The sequence below is a fragment of the Hyperolius riggenbachi genome, chromosome 10 (genome assembly GCF_040937935.1).
Source record: "Hyperolius riggenbachi isolate aHypRig1 chromosome 10, aHypRig1.pri, whole genome shotgun sequence".
In the NCBI taxonomy this organism is placed as follows: domain Eukaryota; kingdom Metazoa; phylum Chordata; class Amphibia; order Anura; family Hyperoliidae; genus Hyperolius; species Hyperolius riggenbachi.
In genome coordinates, this window is record NC_090655.1 from 262,862,541 (window position 1) to 262,889,862 (window position 27,322).

Below are 27,322 nucleotides of genomic sequence, written 5' to 3' on the forward strand. Positions count from 1 at the left end.
TCCAGCGATGAGCAGCTGTGGACACCTCCGCTCTCGCTGGCATCCCCGCTCGTACTGTATTGATGCTAAGTGCCGGGTCCCGGCTTGATGACGTCATCAAGCCACGACCCGGAACTTAGCGTCAATACAGTGGGGGTGTCGTCAGAGCGGAGGGGAGCGCTGATCATCGGGGTAACGGCAGGAAGGTGAGTGGATCCTCTTCCTCCCCCCCCCCCCCCCCCCCCCACTGCTGCAGCTTTGTAAGTGACCACTATGATCCGCCGGCGATCATAGTGATCAGGTATGCGATGGCTCCTGATCACTGAGGGGAGATGTCAGCTGTCATATGACAGCTTAATCTCCCCTCTTTGGTACAAACGATCGCATCCGGACGGTTAGTTATTGTGGACGTTGAATCTACGTCCAGTCAGGGTAGCAGCACCACCTTCTGGACGTAGATTCAAACTATGTCGGTCCCCAAAAGGTTAGCTATGAGGGATATGGATGTTTCCTTTTAAATATTACCAGTTGCCTGGCAACCCTGGTAATCTCCTTGGCTGCAGTAGTGTCTGAATCACACACCTGAAACAAGCATGCAGCTAATCAAGTCTGACTTCAGTCAGAGCACCTGATCTGCATGCTTGTTGAGGGGCTGTGGCTAAAAGTATTAGAGACACAGGATCAGCAGGAGAGTCAGACAACTGATAATAATTTAAAAGCAAAAATCCATATCCTTCATGAAAGAGTCCTCAAGATTCTGTGTAAAAATGTATCCATGTGCGCATTGCAATAAACTGAAGAGACAATAAAAAAAGAACACTTATGGCCAAAATATTTCCCACACTCAGTGCATCAAAAGGGCTTCTCACTACTGTGAGTTCTCTCATGTCTGACAAGGTTTCCTTTATCTCTAAAACATTTCCCACACTCAGCACATGGATATGGCTTCACACCAGTGTGAGATCTCTCATGTCTGATAAAGTTTCCTTTATCTCCAAAACATTTCCCACACGCAGCACAGGAATAGGGTTTCTCACCAGTGTGAGATCTCTCATGTGTGACAAGGTGCGATTTACACCCAAAATATTTCCCACACTCAGAACATGCATAGGTCTTCCCGCTAGTGTGAAATCTCTCGTGTCTAACAAGCTCTGATTTCTGAACAAAACATTTGCCACACTCGGTACATGAATAGATCATCTCGTCAGTGTGAGATCTCATATGTGCATTAAGGTTTGATTTATTCCCAAAATATTTCCCACACTTAGCACATGAATAGGGCTTCTCTCCCGTATGAGATCTTTCATGTATAACAACTGCTGCTTTATAGCTAAAACATTTCCCACACTTAGCACATGAATAGGGCTTCTCACCAGTGTGAGATCTCATATGTGTGACAAGGTTTGATTTATGCCCAAACAATTTCCCACACTCAGAACACGAATAGGGCTTCTCTCCAGTGTGAGATCTCTTGTGCGAAACAAGCTCCGTTTTCCTTGAAAAACCTTTCCCACACTCAGCACATACATATGGCTTCTCACCAGTGTGAGATCTCTTATGTGTAACAAGGTTTCCTTTATGTGCAAAACATTTCCCACACTCAGCACATGAATAGGGTTTCTCTCCAGTGTGATATCTTTTGTGTGACTCAAGCTCTGATTTCTGCGCAAAACATTTCCCACACTCTGCACATGAATAAGGCTTCTCTCCAGTATGACATCTCTTGTGTGTGACAAGGCTTGCATTATGGCCAAAACATTTCCCACACTCAGCACATGAATAGGGCTTCTCACCAGTGTGAGATCGCTCATGTTTTACAAGTTCTGATTTATGTAAAAAACAATTCCCACACTCAGCACATGAATAGAGTTTCTCACCAGTATGTGCCCTTTCATGTCTAACAAGTTGTGATTTCCAAACAAAGCATTTCCCACACTCAGCACATGAATAAGGCTTCTCACCAGTGTGATATCGCTCATGTCTGACAAGCTGTGATTTCTGAACAAAACATTTCCCACACCAGGAACAGGAATAAGACCCTCCAGCAGGGGGAAAGCTATGCTGGATATGAGGCTCCTCTGGGTTAGACAGGTGAGAGGAGTCTGGGGGAATATTTGGGGTCACCAGGATATCTGCAGGAGATTCTTGTCCAGTGACATCACCATCCATTGTACAGTCTGTGGATACAGAGAGACGAGTCTCTGAGAGGTTCCTGATGCCGGGACTCCGCCCTGCAAATAGAGAAACATCATCACTTCCTGTTAGAGGATTCTGAGGGGAGGAACAACTATCATTAGGGAGGGTCAGTGAGCTGCTGAGAATTCCAAGTTGAATAAAAAGCTTGTGCAGATTAGAAACTGGCTAAATTGTGTAGCTGCATAACTTAGCATATAATTAGCATAACATTTGCACCATCTCTGAGTTATTAGCATGTCACTGACTATCACTAGTTATCAGCCTGACAGAGAACTGCAGAAGGTTGTGCTCATTACAGGCGGCCAATCACATGACAATAACTTTGCCTTGCGTGCAAATTTTATGTAGCTTGAAATTCATGCAATCAAATTCATTTCCTGACAAATGTATTGCATAGTGATTAGCTGTATATGATTACATTACATTTGCATATAATTCAGAGATATTAGCATTTTTATTGAGCATCCCTACATGTAAAGCATTGGCCACACACTGTAGAGCTTGATGAGACAATGGAAGCAATGTAGACAGCAGAAAACAAAGCAAGCGCTCACCAATATGGGCCGCATCTGAATGACTCACCACCTCATATGCACCGCTTAAATAGCTCAAATACACACTCAGCAATCAGACAGATGCAAAACATATGCAAAACTAAATACTTACCATGCAAAACAGGATAGCACAATGGGTGCTGCTAGCCTGGTAGTTACAGAACTGTGGAAACAAAATATAGGTAAAAGGCTGCGCATCTCTGACCCAATACTGTACAATTGAATGGTTAATCGCTGTGGCGCACACCGCCCCCCCTGGACTAAAATGTACGCCCGCATCCAAACAATGCTATACTGGTCTATGGAGAAATTTTAGCTTCCATCATAGTTTTGCATGCAAAAATATAGATATACTGGACATCTGCACCAACGTTGAGGTAAATCTCCAAGGCAGATGTCCTAACACTAAACTAACCTAAATTAAAAGCAAATGTCTTTGCCCTGGCAGCAGCTACGCTAAAATGTGTAACTTACATTCAATACAGACAGCAGAAAACAAAGCAAGCGCTCACCAATATGGGCCGCATCTGAATGACTCATCACCTCATATGCACCGCTTAAATAGCTCAAATACACACTCAGCAATCAGACAGATGCAAAACATATGCAAAACTAAATACTTACCATGCAAAACAGGATAGCACAATGGGATGCGCAGCCTTTTACCTATATTTTGTTTCCACAGTTCTGTAACTACCAGGCTAGCAGCACCCATTGTGCTATCCTGTTTTGCATGGTAAGTATTTAGTTTTGCATATGTTTTGCATCTGTCTGATTGCTGAGTGTGTATTTGAGCTATTTAAGCGGTGCATATGAGGTGATGAGTCATTCAGATGCGGCCCATATTGGTGAGCGCTTGCTTTGTTTCCTGCTGTCTGTATTGAATGTAAGTTACACATTTTAGCGTAGCTGCTGCCAGGGTAAAGACATGTGCTTTTAACTTAGGTCAGTTTAGTGTTAGGACATCTGCCTTGGAGATTTACCTCAACGTTGGTGCAGATGTCCAGTATATCTATATTTTTGCATGCAAAACTATGATGGAAGCTAAAATTTCTCCATAGACCAGTATTGCATTGTTTGGATGCGGGCGTACATTTTAGTCCAGGGGGGGCGGTGTGCGCCACAGCGATTAACCATTCAATTGTACAGTATTGGGTCAGGGATGCGCAGCCTTTTACCTATATTTTGTAATGGAAGCAATGTGTTACTCCTGTGACAACAGACCTATATGTACTTATAGCAAGAGATCTGTGTTATGTTTGTAGAGCAATGTGGTGTCACTTACACATTCTTATTACCATTGTATCCTCCTGTCACTCACATGTCCCTTGTAATGTACAGTTATCTCTCTCTTGTCCCCAATTGTGCAAATAAAGACATTGTGGTCGATTCAATATAACAAAAAGCGAGTGTTACCTCCTGTAAAGCTTGCTATCTCCTTTTGCTCCCCTTACTGCATGCTTAGTGTGCCTTTTCAGAGTTAACGCGTCTTAACAGAGTTAAAGTGCCTTCTTAGAGTAGCATAGCGAGAGCTATGAACTTATGCCTGATAATTGGCAATGACGAGAGTGCCACTCGTCCTGCCCTGAGCCCCAGCGGGCCCAATCACTTTAAAGGATATTATCCCCCCACTTTCATTGGCCAATAGGCTGCTGTCACTTGACAGGAAACTTGACAGGCTGCCTATTGGGACAATCAAAGCGCTCGCTATGCTACTCTGATAAGGCACAATTGGGGACAAGAGAGAGATAAAGGTCCATTACAAGGGGCATATGAGTGACACGAGGATACAACGGTAATAAGAATGTTCGGGGGTGGGGAGACCTCAGAACCAGAACCTTTCACAGATAACACTGTAGAACTTTTACTGATGTTGACTTTGCAGGGAGGGGAGACCTCAGACACACGGTACATGACACTATGCCAAAACATCCTCAACATACTGTGACCAATCTGTGTACAGTAATGTACAGTGACCATTATCAGCTTATTACAGGCCGGTAACACTAAGTCACCCCTACTGTGACCAATCTGTGTACAGTAATATACAGTGACCATTATCAGCTTATTACAGGCCAGTAACAGTAACTCACCTCCTACTGTGACCAATCTGTGTACAGTAATGTACAGTGACCATTATCAGCTTATTACAGGCCGGTAACACTAAGTCACCCCTACTGTGACCAATCTATGTACAGTAATGTACAGTGACTATTATCAGCTTATTACAGGCCAGTAACACTAAGTCACCCCTACTGTGACCAATCTGTGCACAGTAATGTACAGCGACCATTACCAGCTTATTACAGGCTGGTAACACTAAGTTACCCCTACTGTGACCAATCTGTGTGCAGTAATGTACAGTGACCATTATCAGCTTATTACAGGCCGGTAACACTAAGTCACCCCTACTGTGACCAATCTGTGCACAGTAATGTACAGTGACCATTACCAGCTTATTACAGGTCAGTAACACTAAGTCACCCCCTACTGTGACCAATCTGTGTACAGTAATGTACAGTGACCATTACCAGCTTATTACAGGCCGGTAACACTAAGTCACCCCTACTGTGACCAATCTATGTACAGTAATGTACAGTGACTATTATCAGCTTATTACAGGCCAGTAACACTAAGTCACCCCTACTGTGACCAATCTGTGCACAGTAATGTACAGCGACCATTACCAGCTTATTACAGGCCGGTAACACTAAGTCACCCCTACTGTGACCAATCTATGTACAGTAATGTACAGTGACTATTATCAGCTTATTACAGGCCAGTAACACTAAGTCACCCCTACTGTGACCAATCTGTGCACAGTAATGTACAGCGACCATTACCAGCTTATTACAGGCTGGTAACACTAAGTTACCCCTACTGTGACCAATCTGTGTGCAGTAATGTACAGTGACCATTACCAGCTTATTACAGGCCAGTAACACTAAGTTACCCCTACTGTGACCAATCTGTGTGCAGTAATGTACAGTGACCATTATCAGCTTATTACAGGCTGGTAACACTAAGTTACCCCTACTGTGACCAATCTGTGTACACTAATGTACAGTGACCATTATCAGCTTATTACAGGTCAGTAACAATAAGTCACCCCTACTGTGACCAATCTGTGTGCAGTAATGTACAGTGACCATTACCAGCTTATTACAGGCTGGTAACACTAAGTTACCCCTACTGTGACCAATCTGTGTGCAGTAATGTACAGTGACCATTATCAGCTTATTACAGGCCAGTAACACTAAGTCACCCCTACTGTGACCAATCTGTGCACAGTAATGTACAGCGACCATTACCAGCTTATTACAGGCTGGTAACACTAAGTTACCCCTACTGTGACCAATCTGTGTGCAGTAATGTACAGTGACCATTATCAGCTTATTACAGGCCGGTAACACTAAGTCACCCCTACTGTGACCAATCTGTGTATAGTAATGTACAGTTACCATTATCAGCTTATTACAGGCTGGTAACACTAAGTCACCACTACTGTGACCAATCTGTGTGCAGTAATGTACAGTGAGCATTATCAGCTTATTACAGGCCAGTAACACGAAAGGTACATACACACGTCAGATTTTTCCAAACGACCAGTCGGTTCGACGTCCAAACGTCCGATCATTTGGACGTCAAATCGGGCGTGTGTACAGTCGGTTGTTCAGCTGATAATGCTGGTTTTGACGGATCCACTTGGCGGATCGGTCAAAACCACCATTATCAGCTGAACGACCGACTGTACCGATTTGACGTCCAAATGATCGGACGTTTGGAAGTCGAACCGACTGGTCGTTTGGAAAAATACCTTTAGTGTTACTGGCCTGTAATAAGATGTTAATGCTCACTGTACATTACAGTACACAGATTGGTCACAAATTACCGGTCATTTGGAAAAATCCAACGTGTGTATGAACCTTAAGTCACCCCTACTGTGACCAGTCTGTGTATAGTAATGTACAGTGACCATTATCAGCTTATTACAGGCTGGTAACACTAAGTCACCCCTACTGTGGCCAATCTGTATACAGTAATGTACAGTGACCATTATCAGCTTATTACAGGCCAGTAACACTAACTCACCCCTACTGTGACCAATCTGTGTGCAGTAATGTACAGTGACCATTATCAGCTTATTACAGGCCAGTAACACTAAGTCACCCCTACTGTGATCAATCTGTGTGCAGTAATGTACAGCGACCATTATCCGCTTATTACAGGCTGGTAACACTAAGTCACCCCTACTGTGACCAATCTGTGTACAGTAATGTACAGTGACCATTATCAGCTTATTACAGGCCAGTAACACTAAGTCACCCCTACTGTGACCAATCTGTGTACAGTAATGTACAGCGACCATTATCATCTTATTACAGGCCGGTAACACTAAGTCACCCCTACTGTGACAAATCTGTGTACAGTAATGTACAGTGACCATTATCAGCTTATTACAGGCCGGTAACACTAAGTCACCCCTACTGTGACTAATCTGTGTACAGTAATGTACAGTGACCATTATCAGCCTATTACAGGCCGGTAACACTAAATCACCCCTACTGTGACCAATCTGTGTACAGTAATGTACAGTGACCATTATCAGCTTATTACAGGCCGGTAACACTAAGTCACCCCTACTGTGACCAATCTATGTACAGTAATGTACAGTGACCATTATCAGCTTATTACAGGCCGGTAACACTAAGTCACCCCTACTGTGACCAATCTGTGTACAGTAATGTACAGTGACCATTATCAGCTTATTACAGGCCGGTAACACTAAGTCACCCCTACTGTGACCAATCTGTGTACAGTAATGTACAGTGACCATTATCAGCTTATTACAGGCCGGTAACACTAAGTCACCCCTACTGTGACCAATCTGTGTACAGTAATGTACAGTGACCATTACCAGCTTATTACAGGCCAGTAACACTAAGTCACCCCTACTGTGACCAATCTGTGTACAGTAATGTACAGTGACCATTATCAGCTTATTACAGGCCAGTAACACTAAGTCACCCCTACTGTGACCAATCTGTGTACAGTAACCATTATCAGCTTATTACAGACCAGTAACATTAGACTGCATGTTGGAGTTTATCGCACTAGCTGGTGACTCTGCGTTTTCCCGGGTATGTATATGGTTTTTGTTGGCTCCTCCTACTTTTTCTAATCTTGACACACAGTTCCTGAACGACCTATTTTGTGAGCTTTGGGGTCCTTGGCATCAATAATTTGTATTTTCCCAGTAAATTAAAGAAATCTGATTGGCTGTTTGTGGCTCCACCTCCTTGTCTGAATTTGAACCCCAGACACCCAATCACCAACTGTCCCATTGTAGAGACCTCTGCCAGTAACAGTGCAAGAAAGGCAAAAATTTAAATATTACTCTTGAAAATCAATAGCTGAATTTGAATTGGCTTTTTTTAAGGCTCCACCCACTTTTCTGTGCAAAGTTTTAGAACCCTGCCATTAACAGTGTAAGAATGACTTCAGTTTACATTCTCAGTGAAATTTGTTTTTGGCTCCACCTACTTTTTGTAACCTTGACACACAGTCACTCAATCACCAAGTTTGTGAGCTTTCAGGTTCCTGGCATAAAAAATGTGTGAATGGAAGCAGTTTATCCAGCAAAGAAATCTGTTATTTTGTGGCTCTGCCTCCTTTAGTGAATTTGAACACCAGTCACCCAATGACCGACTGTACCAGGTTTGAGGCCTGGCTGCAGTTCCCATTGAAAATGAACTGCGGAAATTTGATTGGCTGTTTTATGCTCCACCCACTTTACCTGAATTTTTCACCTCAGTCACCAAGTGACCAACTGTGCCAAGTGTGGGGACTCTGGCTTGATTACTGTGAGAATGGCAGCCTTTTCCATTTTTCCATCGACATGAATGGGTGAAATCTGATTGGTGGTTTGTGGTTCCGCCCAGGTGTGCAGGGGGGACGCGAGACCCCCAGAACATATCATCCCAGGTAGGAAGGGATCTGTATACCAAGTTTCGTTCAAATCAGTCAAGGCATTGCAACAATACGTAATTAAATTTCCCTCCTCCATCCCCTCCTTCCCATCGCCTCTCAGGTCGTCTCCTAACCTTCCCTCCCAGACGCTCCCTTGTCTCATCCACCCCTCACGTCTTTTGCTCCTTTCACCATTGATGAAGTCAGCCTGTTGCTAGCGGCTTCCCACCCCACCTCCTCCCCCCTTTACCCTCTACCACCCTTCGCCCCCACTTCCCTGACCTGGCCCCAGTCTTCACCTCCTTGATCAACCTTTATCTTTCCACAGGCATCTTCCCCAAAACCTTGAAACAGGCCACTGTACTTCCCCTGCTGAAAAAAAAAACAATCTCCCTTCTTCCCTTTGCCTCTAAACTCCTCGAACGCCTGGTCCACCATTACCCAATACCTTAACACAAATACCCTACTTGACCCCCTTCAGTCTGGATTCCAACCTGCACACTCAACTGAAACAGCCCTCACCAAGGTCGTCAACGACCTTACCCTTGCCAGAGCCAAAGGCAGTTGTTCTATCCTGCTCCTCCATGACCTTTCCTTGGCATTTGATACTGTAGATCACCTCCTCCTCCAATCACTACAGTCCATGGGCATCCATGGCCTCGCCTTGGCCTGGATCTCCGCCTACCTAGCCAATCGCTCCTTTGCAACTTCCTTCAAAGACTTCTCCTCAACCTCTGCCCCCCCTCTCAGTTGGGGACCCCAGGGCTCTGTTCTGAGACCCCTTCTGTTCTCCATATACTCTTCCTAAATTGGCAAACTGATCTCCTACCACCTTTATGCTGATGACACCGAGAGTTACCTCCATACTCCCCCCCCCCCCCCCCCCACATCTCCACCACCATGGACAAGGTCTCCTCATGCCTTAAAACTATTTCCTCCTGGATGTCAGCTAGGTTCCTGAAGCTTAACCTAGACAAAACTGAGCTCCTGATCTTCCTACCCCACACTGCTGCACCCCTCCCAGATTTCCACCTCACAATCGACAACACAACCTTTCGCAATACCTCCTAGGCTCGCAGTCTGGACACTACACTGGACTCTGACCTCTCCTTCATCCCCCACATCCAAAACATCAGCAGAGCCTGCAATTTCCACCTCCGTAATATCTCCAAGATCCGCCCCTTCTTAACCCTGGACACAATCAAAGTGCTCATCCATGCCCTCATCATCTCCCGCCTTGATTACTGTAACTCCCTCCTGTCTGGCCTCCTCTTGAAATGCATTTCCCCCCTTCAATCAGTTATGAATGCGGCTGCAAGACTCATCCATTCTTCGCTCCACATCCCCATCTCTGTAAATCCCTGCACTGGCTCCCTATCCGATTCAAGATAAGTTTCAAGATTCTTTGCCTGGCGTATAAATCTTTGCCCAAAACCTGCTCTACCTACATCTCGAAGCTTGTTCATATGTATACACCAGGTTGTCCGCTCTGGTCCTCCAACGACTTTTGCCTCACTACCCTATGCATTTCCCACTCCCATGCGCACCTACAGGATTTCTCAAGAGCAACCCCCACCCTCTGGAACTTCCTTCCACCGCCCATCAGACTTGCTCCCTCTTTCAAGCAAGCCCTCAAAACCCAACTCTTTAAGATGGACTACCCACCCTCTACCACACAGTAGCTTTCTACTGAATATTTATTCCACAGCCCTCATGTTTATACCTCATTACAGGCACACTGTGCAGTCACATTACACATCACACCCCTATTACGTCTCACATTCCCTGTGTACATAGTGTGCTATACCTCATTACAGGCACACTGTGCAGTCACATTACACACATCACCCCTATTACTTCTCACATTCCCTGTGTACATAGTGTGTTTATACCTCATTACAGGCACACTGTGCAGTCACATTACACACATCACACCCCTATTACTTCTCACATTCTCTGTGTACATAGTGTGTTTATACCTCATTACAGGCACACTGTGCAGTCACATTACACACATCACCCCTATTACTTCTCACATTCCCTGTGTACATAGTGTGTTTATACCTCATTACAAGCACACTGTGCAGTCACATTACACATCACACCCCTATTACTTCTCACATTCCCTGTGTACATAGTGTGTTTATACCTCATTACAGGCACACTGTGCAGTCACATTACACACATCACACCCCTATTACTTCTCACATTCCCTGTGTACATAGTGTGTTTATACCTCATTACAGGCACACTGTGCAGTCACATTACACATCACACCCCTATTACTTCTCACATTCCCTGTGTACATAGTGTGTTTATATCTCATTACAGGCACATTGTGCAGTCACATTACACATCAAATCCCTATTACTTCTCACATTCCCTGTGTACAGAGTGTGTTTATACCTCATTACAGGCACACTGTGCAGTCACATTACACATCACACCCCTATTACTTCTCACATTCCCTGTGTACATAGTGTGTTTATACCTCATTACAGGCACACTGTGCAGTCACATTACACACATCACACTCCCATTACTTCTCACATTCCCTGTGTACATAGTGTGTTTATACCCCATTACAGGCACACTGTGCAGTCACATTACACATCACACCCCTATTACTTCTCACATTCCCTGTGTACATAGTGTGCTTATACCTCATTACAGGTACACTGTGCAGCCACATTACACATCACACCCCTATTACTTCTCACATTCCCTGTGTACATAGTGTGTTTATACCTCATTACATGTACACTGTGCAGTCACATTACACATCACACCCCTATTACTCCTCACATTCCCTGTATACGTAGTGTGTTTATACCTCATTACAGGCACACTGCGCATTCACATTACACATCACACCCCTATTACTTCTCACAATCCCTGTGTACATAGTGTGTTTATACCTCATTACAGGCACACTGTGCAGTCACATTACACACATCACACCCCTATTACTTCTCACATTCCCTGTGTACAATGTGTGTTTATACCTCATTACAGGCACACTGTGCAGTCACATTACACACATCACACACCTATTACTTCTCACATCCCCTCCCCCACTTATTGGCTTCATATAATCTATACTGTGCTCAGCATGGACATATTTGTTTGTCAGTTTAATAAGTCTTTTGACTATCAAATGTTTATCACTCACCAATACTCATCCCAGTAATAATGTCTTCCTCCTTTGAAGCTCTCATCCTGTCACCCTCCTCTATAGACTGCTGATCACTCTTCACATATGTCTCTTCTTCTTTAATCACTCTTATTATTAAACCCTCCATAGACTGCTGATCACTCCTCACACAAGTCTCTTCTTCTTCCATTTTTATTGTCCCTATCATGTCACCCTTCTCCATAGACTGCTGATCACTCCTCACATATGTCTCTTCTTCCTCCTCTTTAATTGTCCTCATTATGTCACTGTCATCTATAGACTGCTGATCACTCCTCACATACTTATTTTCTTCTTCCTCTTTAACCACATTGCTTGCATGTTTTTCACCCTAAGTGACCGAAAGAAAACACAATTTAAATTAAGAACACAGATACAAACATATGCTGAAAAAAAATGCCATACGGTTTTGAGTCTTGAAGGACCCTCAGCCTACCTCATAATGGTGGGGGATGGTGCGTCGTTCTTGTGGACAATCCCGGGAATAAAGAGGACCTGTACATCTGTCTGTTTGGTTTCTGTTACTGGGTCCATCTGCATGAAACACACACATAGGAATACAGTGAAAACAAAAATAATGACGGTTTTAAAGTGGTATAAAACCCAGAATTTCTTATTTGCACTCAAAGATTATTTACTGCATATAATATACTACCACATTTCTTTTAAGCAGAACAGCATGCAAAGGGTTAAAACACAGGACTTACTTTTTCAATAGCATGCTCCCTGCAGGGAGATCCACATCCAAACTGGTGATAACATTATCTTGTGTTTACTTCATTGTAGCAGAGAGGAATGTAAACATTCCCTGGCTTTGTGCACAAACTTCTTCTAATGTGTCCAGAACTGATACACTGCTCAGAAATCATTACTGGGTACAGCACAATATAAATACACCAGTAATGAATAAAATGCAATGGCAGCTTTCAGAGCAAATAAAACTGTTCTTTGGGAACTTTGGGAACTTGTAATTTCAGAATGAATAATAATACTAATGCACAAAAGCATATATAATAACTGTATGGGATATAAAAAGTAGGAAAACACATTTTTTTATTGAATATTATGTCAGAGTTTAATACCGCTTTAAGGCTTCGTATTGAAAATCAATTATAAAACATAGCTTTTAATTACAATAAACAGAGATCAAATGTGTCTCAGCACAATAAAATACAAGTTCCTTCACTCACGTTTTAGTTCCACATCGCATAGCCTAATGCACTGTTACGAGGCGGGTCTAGAAGCAGGCTCTGTTGATCCAGCTACAGGTGGTAGGCCTGGGCTCTCCCAGGGCGTAGAGTCTAAACGGCCACAGATCTTCACCAGAGTACCCCACAAGGGATGTTGAGCCGCTACTCCTAGTGAGCAATAGACTGCTTTGCTGCCTGGTGGCCGCAGGTCACGACCCCTGGAATTGCCTCACCAGTAATCGAGGAGAACAGGAGACGCTGCTGAGTGAAGTAGTCCAGTACTTGTGGAGAATAGAAGAGCCGTAATTGGGAAGACAAGTCAAGAGTCAGGGCAGGCAGCATACAGCGGAGGTCGAGGTCACAAGCCACAGGTCAGGGCATTCAGAGATCAACTGAGCCAAAAGTCGGGGCAGGCAGAGATCAACGGAGGTCGAGGTGACAGGCTAAGGTCACAACAGGAATCAATCAGAAGTAATACTAGGGTTCGCCAACAACAGTTAGCCAAGCTGTCAGAACGAGCAGCGCTGCAGTTGAGGGCAGTGCTGCTTAAATACTGGCTCTAATCAAGATTGGTGCCAACCTAAGTGCATTACGCATGCGCACTGAAAAGGGTAAGCTTCTACGCATGCACATACGTAGGGATTTATGCTGGCTAGTCAGAATCAGAATCAGAATTTATTTCCGCCAAGTACAACCGGTGGGTTGTACCCGGAATTGGTTTTGGCGCATACAGGGTCGTTGATGAAAAACAAGAAAATAGCACGGTTAAGCATGTACATACATAGACATGGGACAAGCACACATAGGACAACATTACAGCTTGTGCGTACAATTAAGCAGAGCATCGTGTACAGGTAAGCATGGTACAAACGTATAAACAATAAAGCAAAAATAGAAAGCAAAAACAGAGAACATTACAGCATACACGTACAGATTAACGTGATACAAACAGAGCAAAACGTACACTGATAGCAGGAACAGAAAAGAGTGGGACTGGAGGAGCAGCCTGAGAGCTGATCTGAGCGCTGCCATTTTCGGCACTGGATGCTACACGGCGACACGCTCCAACAAGACAGGTGCTCCGAATGTCCACGAAAAAGTAGAGAGGAAACTGATGGAGGCGGACAGCAGAGTGTCCTGGTAGAGAGTGGATAGAGAAGGAGAGAGATAGAGAGAGAAGGGACAGCTAAGAGAAAAAGCGGAACCAGAGAGAGAGAGCCCAAAGCGAGAGGAGAGAGGCAGAGGCAGGGACCTTTTTGTGCTGCAGATTGAACACCCCTGGTACAGTCTGTTATTCAGTCCCAAGATGTCCATATGCTGGTGGTTGCAGGCAGAGGGGGCCCAGTGATGATGGTTGCTCCACGTGGATTGCGGCAGCTGTTCAGGTCGATCAGGCCCAGGCTGATCAGGGCAGCAGCTATGTGCCCCCTGGATTGTTGTGGTCTCCTGAGTGTGCCCGAGGTGGCTTCCAGGCAGCGGTGGTGTGCGACACAGAGGCAGGGCGAAGCAGTGTAGTGCCTGGGCGTATGGTCCCTCCACGTGGGTGGCGGTGGCCGCTTCAGCTGATCGGCCCTTTGGTGTCCTGGCAGTCGCGTGATGCGACTGCGTGCCGAGAGGGAGCAGCTCACCGACGGAGATGTGGCGCGGTGAACGGATGGCCTGGCTGCGGGGCTGCAGCAGCAGATGGGCTCACAGTGAGCGGATGGCGAATGGAGGGGGACGGCCCCCTGACGGCCACCGATATCTGGCGATCCCGATGCACCCCTCATGCGACGTCCTGGTCTCCTGGCAACTGGCGCAGTGGCCCGCCTCCTCAGCCTGCCCAGAATGCAGAAATCGGGCCGCGTCCTCCTCGCTCACAGATCCCGGCGGACGGGGTCCATGTGGCATGTGCTAGAGTCCATGAGAGCGCACACTGGGGTCAGTTCCACGGCGGCAGAGCGGCCGAACAGCCGATGCCAGCCTGCGTGCACGTCTGTGACCCCTGCATCTCCCTCAGGCAAATGGAGGCTGTTGGTGAGAGCAGGTGGGAGAAATTAAAAAGAAAAGAAGAAAAAAAGACCAGAGCCCTGTGGCCGTGGCGTCCGCACCCGGCGCCATCTTGATGAAAAAGTCCCTGTGCAAGCGCACATAACAGTTAGTGCGTGTGCGCATGTGGCTAACGTCGTACACAATGGGAAACGGCAATAAAACCCGGCATGTTCCCGCATGTGTAAGGACACACGCACGGACACGCTGAAGAACGCCAGGACGGGAAGTGTGACATGCGCATTTCATGGCCCCAAACATGGCCGCTTCCTCAGAGGCAGGATTTCAAAGTTCAAAGACCGTCTACTCCATTCAGCTACACTACTACACATGCTGATCCTTCTGAAACTACGGATCTTTCTTTCCCAATTTATACTGATCCAGTACTGGTTGGACTTGTTTGCAGCTAGTACTGCTGGGTACTAGTTATGATGACGATCGTCTCTATACTGACTGGATGATGGGAACACTGGGAACATCCCTGATATGGCTGTGTATGGAAAACTGTTGGATTCTATGTTTTTACTTCTCCTTTGTCACAGTCTGTTAACTTTGAAATCCTGCCTCTGAGGAAGCGGCTATGTTTGGGGCCGTGAAATGCGAGTTAGGCTATGCGATGTGGAAATAAAACGTGACTGAAGGAACTAGTATTTTATTGTGTTGCAACATATTTGATCTCTATTTATTGTAATTAAACGCTAAGTTCTATAATGGATTTTCAATAAGAAGCCTTAAAACTCTCATTATTTTTGTTTTTTACTGTATTTCTGTATGCTATCTAGAGGCGAGGCCCTGTGACATAGTACATATTTACATAAACACACACACTGACTGAGTACATTGTTCCTATGTGTTTATCAGATGATGGGGGATGTAGGTGGACAATCCTGGGAATAAAGAGGACCTGTACATCTCTCTGGTGGGTTTCTGTTACTGGACACATCTGTAGAAAGCATACACACTAACTGAATGCATTGTCTCTATGTGTTTATCAGATGATGGGGGGTCTAGGAGGACAATCCTGGGAATAAAGAGGACCTGTACATCTCTCTGGTGGGCTTCTGTTACTGGATACATCTGTAGGAAACACACACACTGACTGAATACATTGTCTCTATGTGTTTATCAGATGATCTGGGATCTAGGTAGACAATCCCAAAAATAAAGAGGACCTGTTCATCTCTCTGGTGGGTTTCTGTTACTGCATACATCTGTAGGAGACACACACACACACACACACACTGACTGAATACATTGGATTTGATTCACAAAAGCATGATAACTCAGTTATTACGCCTAAAAACTCAGTTATCACGCCTAAAGGCTTTGCACGTGCAAAGCTTTTAGGCGTGATAACTCAGTTATCACCCTTTTGTGAATCAAGCCCATTGTCTCTATATGTTTATCAGATGATGGGGGATCTAGGTGGACAATCCTGGGAATAAAGAGGACCTGTACATCTCTCTGGTGGGCTCCTGTTACTGGATACATCTGTAGGAAACACACACACTAACTGAATATTGTGTATCTATGTGTTTATCAGATGATGGGGGACCTAGGTGGACAATCCTGGGAATAAAGAAGAGGACCTGCACATCTCTCTGGTGGGTTTCTGTTACTGGATACATCTGTAGGAAACACACACACTGACTGAATACATTTTCTCTATGTGTTTATCAGATGATGGGGGATCTAGGTGGACAATCCTGGGAATAAAGAAGAGGACCTGCACATATCTCTGGTGGGATTCTCTTACTGGATACATCTGTAGGAATCTCACACACTGACTGAATACATTGCCTCTGTGATTATCAGATAATGGGGGATTTAGGTGGTCCCTCCATACTGCTCTCTCCTTTACAAGAAAATAGAGTCTCCTCTTACCCAGTGATGTGAGGTGCAGCTGATTCTCCATCATGGTGTCCTTGTAGAGGTCCGTGTGCCCTTCTATATACTGCCACTCCTGCATAGAGAAATAGAAATCCTGACACCTTATAGGAACCTGACAATTACAATGATAATGTCACTGTTAGAATATAAGTATGATATGCTTGAATTCGGAGGCCTCAGTCACTTTACATAACTGTTTTAGTAAAAGGACTCGCTCTGCAGAGTGTCTCTTTAAGGAGAATTTCTCTTAGAGAGAAATAAAGACAGTTCTGATGTTCAGTAGAACATTATGCTGTGACTCCCAAGACTGTAGTAGAGATATCCAGTGTGTAGGCCAGACCAGCTTGTGACAAACAACATAAGCAAGAGCCATTGTTATGAAAATATTCTCACAAGTACATTAAACAATGTTCTCCTAAGAACAAGGGGACAGGTCATTGGAAAATGGAATTTTTCAGTGCATGCGCAGTAAAGACTGTGCTTGTCATGCTATCATGTGTTCTTATCAGCCAATAGCAGGCGATGGGTTATGGATCCATCCCTGCTATATGGTGTCACATTTAACTCTTTAGAGGCTAGTATAAAACAGCCAACGGGCTCCAGAGAGCCACTTCTGACTTCCAACTTTCATTTCAACTTTACTTTTATTACTAACTTTCTGTAACTGCATGCTGTATATAGGCCTAAGTGCAACATATTATAGATTTATAAGATAGAGCCTGGACCATTCACAAGGGATGAACCAAGAGCCGCAATGCTTAAAGGGATACTATCGATTAACGTGTTTTTTAACCTGAGTTTGAGAGAGTTGCTGAAGTGCTGGTAAATAATGATGTATACATTTTATTTGCTTATCTCTTTTGTTTACTGTAACAAATTCCTTTCACTCTGAACTGACGGCACTGCCTGCTCATTTCTGACTGTCTGCTCATTTCTGAAGGGAGAGTTAATGAGGGGAGTTTCCCTCACAGTGTAGTTAACTCTGTATTACTGTGTGTCAGAGAGCTCTTAGAAGAAGCTGCAGGTTTCTGAGCTGTCTGCAAGAGAGCAGAGGAAATGTAACTTGTTTTAATTGTCTGTGACAGCACAGCTTTTCATATATTTTTTTGGCTTTCAGGGAAAAATACTCTGTAGTCTGATATGCAAAAAACAACACTGGCTGTGCATTGAAACAGACACCCCTATGCGAATGATTTGTCCCAATAGAGCTAAACCCTACGCACAGTTAATTAAAGCTTTTGCCTCTGATATTTAACATGAAAAATAGGAAAATGTTTACACAGCTACTTAGACATTATTTGTACATTGTCATTTTATAACACTTGGGTATTGATAGTATTCCTTTAAGACAGACCGATTGCTTTGCTGAGGTAACATGTAATGGAGATAAGATTGCTGAACCCATCTGTATATCAGTTTATCAAATAAACTCTGTAAACTTTGACAATGTCTAAAGCCTCGTCTAAACGAGGCGATCCGGCGGCTCGATTAGCCGCCAGATCGCCTCTTCCGCATCCCCGCACGTACCCGCCGTGTCCGCGCTCGCCCACGCGTGCGTCAGATTCGATCCCCCGCTCGTCCCTGCTTACTGTATCTTCCGCTCGATTCCCTGCCTTTGTCCCCTCGTGGGGAATGAGCAGGGAATCGGCGGTGGCGAGATCCGACCTGTCGGATCTTATCAATTGAGCCGCATTAGCGGCTCGATTGATAATACACATCGGAGTGTCATCTACGTGTGTAGATGAGGCTTAAGCAGTTCTATCTCCTGTGCTGTTGCTGTGATGAGTGTCAAGTTATTACACTTTCTGTGATATGGTGCTAAACAAAGGTGTAGTGTTGTTGCCCATAGTAGACCTTACTTAAAATGAACCTTAACTGAGGAGGATATGGATATTTCCTTTTTAAATAATACCAGTTGCCTGACTCTCCTGCTGATCCTGTGTCTCTAATACTTTAGCCACAGCCCCCGAACAAGCAGGCAGAGCAAGTACTCTGACTGAAGTCAGCCTGGATTAGCTGTATGCTTGTTTCAGGTGTGTGATTCAGCCACTACTGCAGCCAAAGAGATCAGCAAGGCTGACAGGCAACTGGTATTGTTTAAAAGGAAACATCCATATCCCTCTCCAGTTAAGGTTCCCTTTAAATTTGGTTTTGAGGGAGATATCCTTAAGGCTATTATGGCATTGTATACATGTCCTGCTGTAAAGATGAGCACGGCAGGGTTTATTTCCAAAACCTTCCAAATGGCACCCATCAAGGGTGCCTATCTCCCCTTATTTTTATTTAATAAAGGAATCATTCGCAAAATCCATTAGAACAAATGATAAGATACGAAGTGTTGTTGTCGGTTCCACTAATCATAACATTGGACTATTTGCTGATTTTATCACTAGTTGACCCGATAGGATCCTTTGAACAGGTCTCCCTAGCCTTGCAGGCCTTCACAGAAGTTTCTTACTATAAGGTGAACCAAACAAACTCTTTATTGTTAGGAATTCACATACCACAGCAGAGGAAAGAAAGGATCAAAACGAATTTCCCATTTCCCTGAGCAAGAAAAACCATAACGTATCTGGGCATACAAGTCCCTAGTTCCCCTTCTGTTCTCTATAAAACTAATTAGGTCCCCTTACTCTCGGCTTTAAAACGGAAACTGCATCTCTAGCCAAGCATGAAGTGTCGTGGGCAGGTCGGCTTAATGTTTTTTAAAATATTCACATTACCAAAAATCTTATATTGCTTTAGGACAATTCCTTGCCAAGTGAAACAATCTTTCTTTACTAAACCCAGGCGAATTTTATCCCAATTTTTATGGATGGGTAAGAGACCAAGGGTAGCTTTTACAGTCCTTACTACCTGGGAAAATATGGAGGGATGGGAGTACCTGACTTGGAAGCGTATTATTCTATATCCTCGAACACTTTATGCTATTGATGGGCGGATGATGAGTATTATAAGCATTGGTCACAAATAGAAAGATTTAGAGCTAATCGATCTCTCAGGTCCTTTCTCATAGGCCCCCGCTTATTAATCCTAGATCTATTATTGTTCCTATCCAAATCATGCTTAAAGGACAACTGTATTGTCATTTTGAAGAGAGGCTTCATGATTGGCTCACGTGTGAATAGAGAGTTTTACAGGACACGGGCTGCAAGTCCCGCCCACGGAGGTATCGGAGCCACTCACAGGAAGTGAGTGGTTGCTTCTATTCAGTGATGGCTGCAATTTTTAAGGAGCTCTGAATACTGTCCCAGCAATTTGTCCAGCCTGGGTATGCAGCCCTAAGGTATACTTAACCTTGTAGTCCACCAAATGTGTACGTGCTTGTACTGCACCTCAAATGGGAGGACAAAATTGGTCCTTTGCAGCAGAGAATATACCAGGGCATGCTGGGCCATTTCTAGGACAATTTCTGATATAGTAAACCAGTTTTCCTGGTCCCTTGGAGTTTACTATAACAAGATTATACTGTAATGGTTTAGTGTTGTTTTTCATACTGTTAGTGTGCTACCTTCAGTATACTTGTAAGCATAAGTTATGTTTATAGACCCAGGTTCTCATCGCTTTCCCCTCAACAAGAGATTAATGACAGGTACTTGATCCAAGCAGTTTGTTGGCTAGGTTGATAAGCTTCACAATTCCTTGCATGGTTATATTGTCTGTATTTGTAGATATATCCTGGTGATTGGTGTATTGCTATTGCTATTTGTATGTTCAATACAATTTTCAACATTTAAAAAATACATTCACCACCCAGACACACCCCTTGTTATTTCTGGATAATGTCCCATAATTCCCAGCACCGCTCACCTCTCCTGTCAGCAGCTCCATCATCTTCCTGGTGATATCTAGTATCTTTTGCTTGTTGTGTCCCTCAGATATCAGGGAGTGAGGTGCGGGCACCATGATGGTCACATGATCACCAGACTTCACTGGAGAATAGCTCTGTATTGGAAGACCAACATTAATGTTACATGACCTCCCAGAATTCTCCTCACCTCTCTGGTAATATGCGTGTTTTATTAATAGAGATAATAGTGATGTTGTGGGACCTCCCAGAATCCTCCTCACCTCTCCAGTCAGCAGATAGATGATCTCCAGGGTGAGGTTGAATATCCTTTCAGTCATGTGACTCTGGTCCTCATCCATCCTCAGTGATGTAATCATGTGATCTGTACAGGATGCTGCTGCCTTTTGATACATAATATATAATAGGGATAGGTTAATCTAGGTTGTACAGTTGTCAGTGGTGAAACGACCCATACATGATCCCTCCTCTCCCCAGCACTCCCCATTGATGCCACTTGTGGGTGGTAGGGCCATGCAGAGTATTACAGGAAAGCATAATGTGTTGGTATATAGCTACCTGTGCCCTATACACACAGCGTGCTGCAGTCCTGTCCTCCCTCTGCCTCCTCTCCAGCTGGCCATCTCTCCTCACATCCCCCCTCCCACTGTTACCATTCCTGTGATGTTACAGCAGTGCTGGTAATGGTAGATGGATGAGGATATGAGGAGAGGCAGAGACTGAGGCTAATGGGAGCAGAGGACTGGAGCACACTGTGAAAGCCAACTATAAACCAATGTAAATGCATCCTGTTACTACTCTGCATGGAGGTGTGGGAAGGGAGCAATACTGGCGTGTGGGCATGGCTATACTGGGAAAGAAGGGTAATGGCAATGCTGGGAGACATGGCTATACTGGGGAAGAAATGGCATTACTGTGGTGGGGGACACTACATACTGGAGGATAATGGCAATGCTGGGAGACATGGCTATGCTGGGAAAGAAATGGCACTACTGGGGTAAGGGGACACTACATACTGGAGGATAATGGCAATGCTGGGGGACACAGGGGAGACATGGCTATACTGGGGGAGACATGGCTATACTGGGGAAAAAATTGCATTACTGGAGTGGGGTGCACCTCAAAAGCAAAGGGCAGCACCAGTACAGAACATTAAATCCTATAAATAATGAGGTGTGTGCAGAAGAGAATAAACCATTACACATGAATCTCCACCAAGCAAAATCCTCATAAAAACCGCACCACACACGAGCAACCCACCACTCGCCTATACCTATGTCTGTATTTATTCTCTTACTGCAATCTATCTTACAACCTGTGCTATGTCTAAGAGGGATACATTTATCAAGAATCACACAATTACCTCTTCCATCAATTTCTTCTTTTCACATCCTGCAACGTCTGTTCCTGCTGTTCTACATCACTTCCGGTCTGTGAGATTGCCATCTTGTGGTGGATAAGCTAACTGCAGCCTTTGTGTGTGGTATTCGCTTCACTCAGCAATCTATCATTACTTATTATTATTATTATTATTATTAGCCCCAGACCGTTGCTGAAGATGTAAAGCTACCATACAGATGTGGCTCTATAGTTACAGGAAGTGTAGCAGATTGGAAGAAAGAGGCAGAAATACTGGAGAAGTTGTCTGGACTGGGATGTCCACTTATGCTCTTATTGTAGTCTTTGTGGCCCTTTTTTATTTTTTGGAGAGGCGTTGAGAACTAACGACCTACCTGTGTGTGTTTATGGGATGAGGGACTATGAGGAAACTGGATTCGCCGGAGGAAACACGGAGAGAACATACACACTCCATGTAAATAATGTCCATGAAGCATACATGTGATTGCTAGCTTGTCTTGTGGTATTGCTAGGTATTGCCATGACAAGGTCTTTCAGCATCCAAGGCTGAGATACTAAAGTGTGCCCCCATCCCCCACCCCCCCCCCCATCTGTCACACATTTATTGCTATCACAGTAAGAGGTGCCCCAGGGCCCCCAACCCCTTAATCTCTAGTTATCTGGCTTGCAGTCACTGCCATGTATCCCCTTTTATTATTTCTCTCTGCTTCAAACACAATAGAGGAATGATAGCTGAGTGTGTTGTGCGCCCTTTCCTACACTGCGCCCTGAGGCTGGAGCCTCTCTCGCCTCTGCCTCGGCCCGGCTCTGTTGCCTTGTGACAACATGAATGGCAGTAAAACTTCTGACACTAACTAGCAGAGAAATGTCACACAACATGATGTGTCAGCACGCAGCATCATCACATCATAATAACAGAGCTCTGTGTAATGCACTGCTAAGTAATAACAGATTATTACACTTCCATGTATTGTGCATGAGAGGCATATAGATGGGCAGCTTGCAGCGTGATGAGGATGACATGAATGCCACCCAAACATGTGACACTAACAGCGGAAACATTCCACCAATGCAGCAGCAGCACCTGAGATTGTGGTGGTTGTGTTGGCAGCCAGTGTCTGGGGGTACTGAAGCAGAATAACTTATTTCACCAAGTACAAAGGCAGGTTGTACCCGGAATTGGTTTTGGCTCATACAGGTCCTGGAACAGTGGGGGTTGGATAATGTATGTCCAAAATCCGAGGCTGCCATACTACAGTGCCACCAATCGCACTTTGCATCATATATTATCCCTAAGGAGACATTGGGGGGAAGGGGGCAGTGGGAGGTGAAGGTTCAGCAGCGATGGTCCAGTTCTTCATGAAAGAAACCATGGCTGATACAAGTGTAATCAGTGCATGGCTGGAGCAGCAAGAATTGGCATCTGTCTGTGACATGACATCAGTGGAGGGAGGCTGGTAGCTGTTGGTGATCCACCTCTCATGGATGGAGATTGATATTATATGGAAACAGTGGTGATGGATTGACTGTGACCACACCACCAATAGCACTGATGGGTCTTTAACAAACCGCTGTATGCCAGGCAATTCTGCACTCTGAGCTCTTATTTACACCACATATTAACACATTAACATCCTCCTGCTACTTGCATAAAAATGTCCAGAATTTGTCCCTTCCTTTCACTGGGGCAATCAAAATGCTCGTATATTCTCTTATCATATCCTGTCTTGACTACTGTAACACCTTACTCTGGCACCTCTCCAGTCCCTTCTGAACTCTGCTGCCTGTCTCATTCCCTTCTCCTCCCAGCTCGTCTCTGCCAATCTCTCCACTGGCTACCTACCATCCAAAGGATCCAGTTTAAACCCCTCATGCCATCATGTAAAGCTCTACACAAGCTGCCAGTGCCACCTCCATACATTTCCTCATTAGCTTCCAGATACCTCTCCATCCGTAACCTATGTTCCTCTCAGGAGGCCCTCTTGTCCCCTGGCTTGGTGGTCACCACCTCTCACATCCAGGACTTCTCACAGGTGGTCCCTTAACAACGTGAATGTAACACATTTACTGTATAATTTCATTATAGTAAAGTCTGATATAGTAAATCTGCCGGTATAGTGAACTAAATGTCCAGGTCCTGGCCAAGCCACATGTATATGGGAGTAATGTCTGGAATAGTGAACCCTGATGTAATACAACTTCTGTCATAGAAAACCTGTTTATTTGGCTCCTGGGGTATTCTGTAGGTGTCTATAGTGCAAAATGGGCGGGCACAAGCATCATACCTCAGTTGGAGGCCCATGCCACGAGCTGTCGACAGTGGGCGGGGCTGGCAGTCACTTGTAACATGCTCGCTATCTGCACACTAATCTGGGCCTGCGTGGATTTCCTCAATAGCACCAGCCGCTGAGACCTAAGCTTCCTGCGTGAGCTGCTGTCTGATTACTGAGGGGATTACCCGTTATCTGTGACTTGCTTGTGCATGGCTGCAACACTACCGTATAATTCAGGCTGCACAGAGATGTGGACAGAGGAGCACACTATCATTCCTTCATCTGCATTAACTAGTGAAAACTATGCTTCCTGTGCAAGCTGTTGCATGATTATTGCATGCAAATCCCTACATATTCAGCACCATGTATTTTGATCTAGCTTAACCAGTTAATGTATATGCTATAGTATATCTACACCCCTGGAGACTTCACCTTAGTTCCAGGGGCGTAGATATATGTATCTCACTGCGACTGCCGCTGCGCTTGTTCCCGCACGCGCGTGCAAATGTTTTTTTTTCCCACTTTTTTCCTATTATTTCCGTTATAATGCATTTAGCATAAAATAATTCTTAGCAAAATGAACTACCCAAAGAAAGCCTAATTGGTGGCAAAAAAAAACAAGGTATAGATAATTTTGTTGTGATAAGTAGTGATAAAGTTATAGAGGAATGAAAGGGAGGAGTGATGAAATGTGAATATTGCTCTGGGTCATAAAGGAAAAACCTCTCAGTGGTCAAGTGACTAAACTTTGTCTGTACTCGCTTGCTGAAGCATTGAAAAGAAAAAATCACTCCCATATATTGACTGAATTAGGACCCAGTACTACAGTATACTTTGGGCTTGATTCACAAAGCCGTGCTTACTGTTAGTACGCTGGTGAAAAGCCCATTATCACGCCTAAACTCAGTTTAGGCGTGATAAAATAAACTCGCGCGCAAAGTTTTGCGCATAAAATTTTACGTGCATAAAGTTTTACGCGCGCAATGCCATTAAACCCTATGCGATGTTTTGTGCGCGAGTTTTTCCCTCAAAGCGGTGCTAACCTACTTAGTGCAATGCTTATTATCACGGCCAAAAGTCTTTAGGCATGCTAACTAGGTTAGCACCGCTTTGTGAATCAAGCCATTTATTTTGTTTCAGGTGTGTGATTTAGACACTACTGACCAGAGATATCAACAGAGCTGCCAGCCAGAAAACTGGTCATGTATAAAAGGAAACACATATGGCATCTTCTTCCATATCATTCTCACCTCGGGTTCATTTTCAAAGAAAAGAATAACCAATATTGATTGATGGGGTTACCCATTATCCCTCTCTAAGCACCATAAAGGCCAATCGGTGGTATTCCGCTCCCCATGTGATCTGCCAAATGTGCAATCAACCTTTGACCTTGCTAGGATTACGCTTCCTGAATGGATTATTTTTGTTCCATCTAATCCAGCTTCACAAAGGCAAAAATGGTCCAGGGTGGAACCCATGCTCATAACAGATGCTGATTAAATGGCTGTGAGCTCATATTAGCGGTTTCATATACAGTAGAATTACTTTATATGAAACAGCTAATATGAACTCACAGCTAAAACAAGCAAGGAGCTAATCTCGTCAGATTTGTTATAGACACATGATCTGCTGCATGCTTGTTCAGGGTCTATGGCTTAATATATTAGAGGCGGAGGATCAGGACAGGAGGACAGCCAGGCAATGTGCATTATTTAAAAGATGTCAGCCTCCATATCACTCTCCCTTTAAAGACTCTAGCAGAGGTCGTGTAGCTCTTTTTAGTTGTAGGCTCAGCTTAGAGAGATCGGTCAGGATCTAAATCTCCGTCCCATCGAAGTCAATGTCCCTCTGCTGTCAGTGGCATAGCTAAGGAGCTGTGGGCCCCGATGCAAGTTTTACAATGGGGCCCCCCAAGCATTCTATGAATAACAATTGATACGGCTGTAATGATCTGCTCTGCTGTCTGCACAGGCAGTCAGCTTTTTGACCATCTTTCAGGTCTGCATGCTGCAGGTCCCTGGAAAGGAGACCTGTTTTCACTCTGCAAGTTTCAGACTTGCTGTTCTGGGGAGGGATTTGCATTCATTCATCTGGTTATTGATAGCTCTGCCTCTTTTGAAGGCTTGCAGTATAAATGCCATTTCCTCCCAGAATTCCCTGCTGGTCATAAAGGTTTGGTTCTGCTGGACTTACCTTGAGTTTCAGCCCCTCTGCTGACTGTTTGCTAATATTGTTTTAGAGTAGTTATCCTTGGGAGTGCACTAGCATTCCTTCTAGTGCAGTCAGATTGTTAATTATCTGTATGGCCTGGTTCTGTCTTGTCTTATCTGTCGCGATTGCACTTTCTCCAATGGCGGCTGATAGTGAATCACTTTGTTTGTTTGGATCGCATTCGCCCTAGCGGTAAAGGCGGTGGATCTTCCTTGTTTGACTCTTGGAGTATAACCTTAGCTGTGGTTGCTACTGGTTACTCCTTTTGTGTGTCTTGTCTAGCACGAACGCTTGCTCTTGTCTGGGGTGAGGCAACCGATTAGCAAGCATTCACGTTATTTGTCTGTCGTCATTTTCTGTGTTCAATAGTTAGCTAGGGTTGGTACGCTTTGTCGCTGTTGCGCTTAATGTGCGGCGACCGTGCCTTGAACGCGCTTTGTCGCTATTGCACTTAACGTGTGGTGACCGCGTTTAGCTAGCCCTGTCAGTTCCTTCGTGTTCGATTGCAGTTTGTTAATTGGTTTTGTCTTTATTCACTCTATGATCTGTTTTTACTCAGTCTTGTGTCACTATTAGCAATCGCCATTTTTGCGATTGCTTTCTCACTTTGGTCTTCGCTGTTGTATGTCAACCGTCGCCGGGTGGTGACTAGATTGGTGGACATGCATACA

General features: G+C 44.5%; 1 protein-coding gene and 1 pseudogene across 1 annotated transcript; one reads left to right on the top strand and one right to left on the bottom strand.

Moving 5' to 3' along the window:
• LOC137537150 (zinc finger protein 208-like) overlaps window positions 1-27,322 on the top strand; it is a 486,444-nt pseudogene that overhangs the window by 178,402 nt on the left and 280,720 nt on the right.
• Window positions 213-22,224, bottom strand: LOC137535374 (zinc finger and SCAN domain-containing protein 2-like). The gene is made up of 7 exons (XM_068257205.1): window positions 22,172-22,224; window positions 21,072-21,191; window positions 20,811-20,945; window positions 16,995-17,073; window positions 12,329-12,426; window positions 11,872-12,223; window positions 213-2,210 (listed from the first exon to the last, which is right to left on the bottom strand). Exons 1-7 carry the CDS (start codon window positions 22,178-22,180, stop codon window positions 832-834), a joined length of 2,172 nt encoding a protein of 723 aa, XP_068113306.1. The 5' UTR covers window positions 22,181-22,224; the 3' UTR covers window positions 213-831.

Bases quoted from the DNA above. Each gene is read 5' to 3' on its own strand.
- LOC137535374 (XM_068257205.1), bottom strand. The intron at 17,074-20,810 runs GTGAGCGGTGCT...TTCTCTATGCAG, and splicing joins TGGAGCTGCTGACAGGAGAG to GAGTGGCAGTATATAGAAGG. The intron at 12,224-12,328 runs GTAGGCTGAGGG...TCGGTCACTTAG, and splicing joins CCATCCCCCACCATTATGAG to GGTGAAAAACATGCAAGCAA.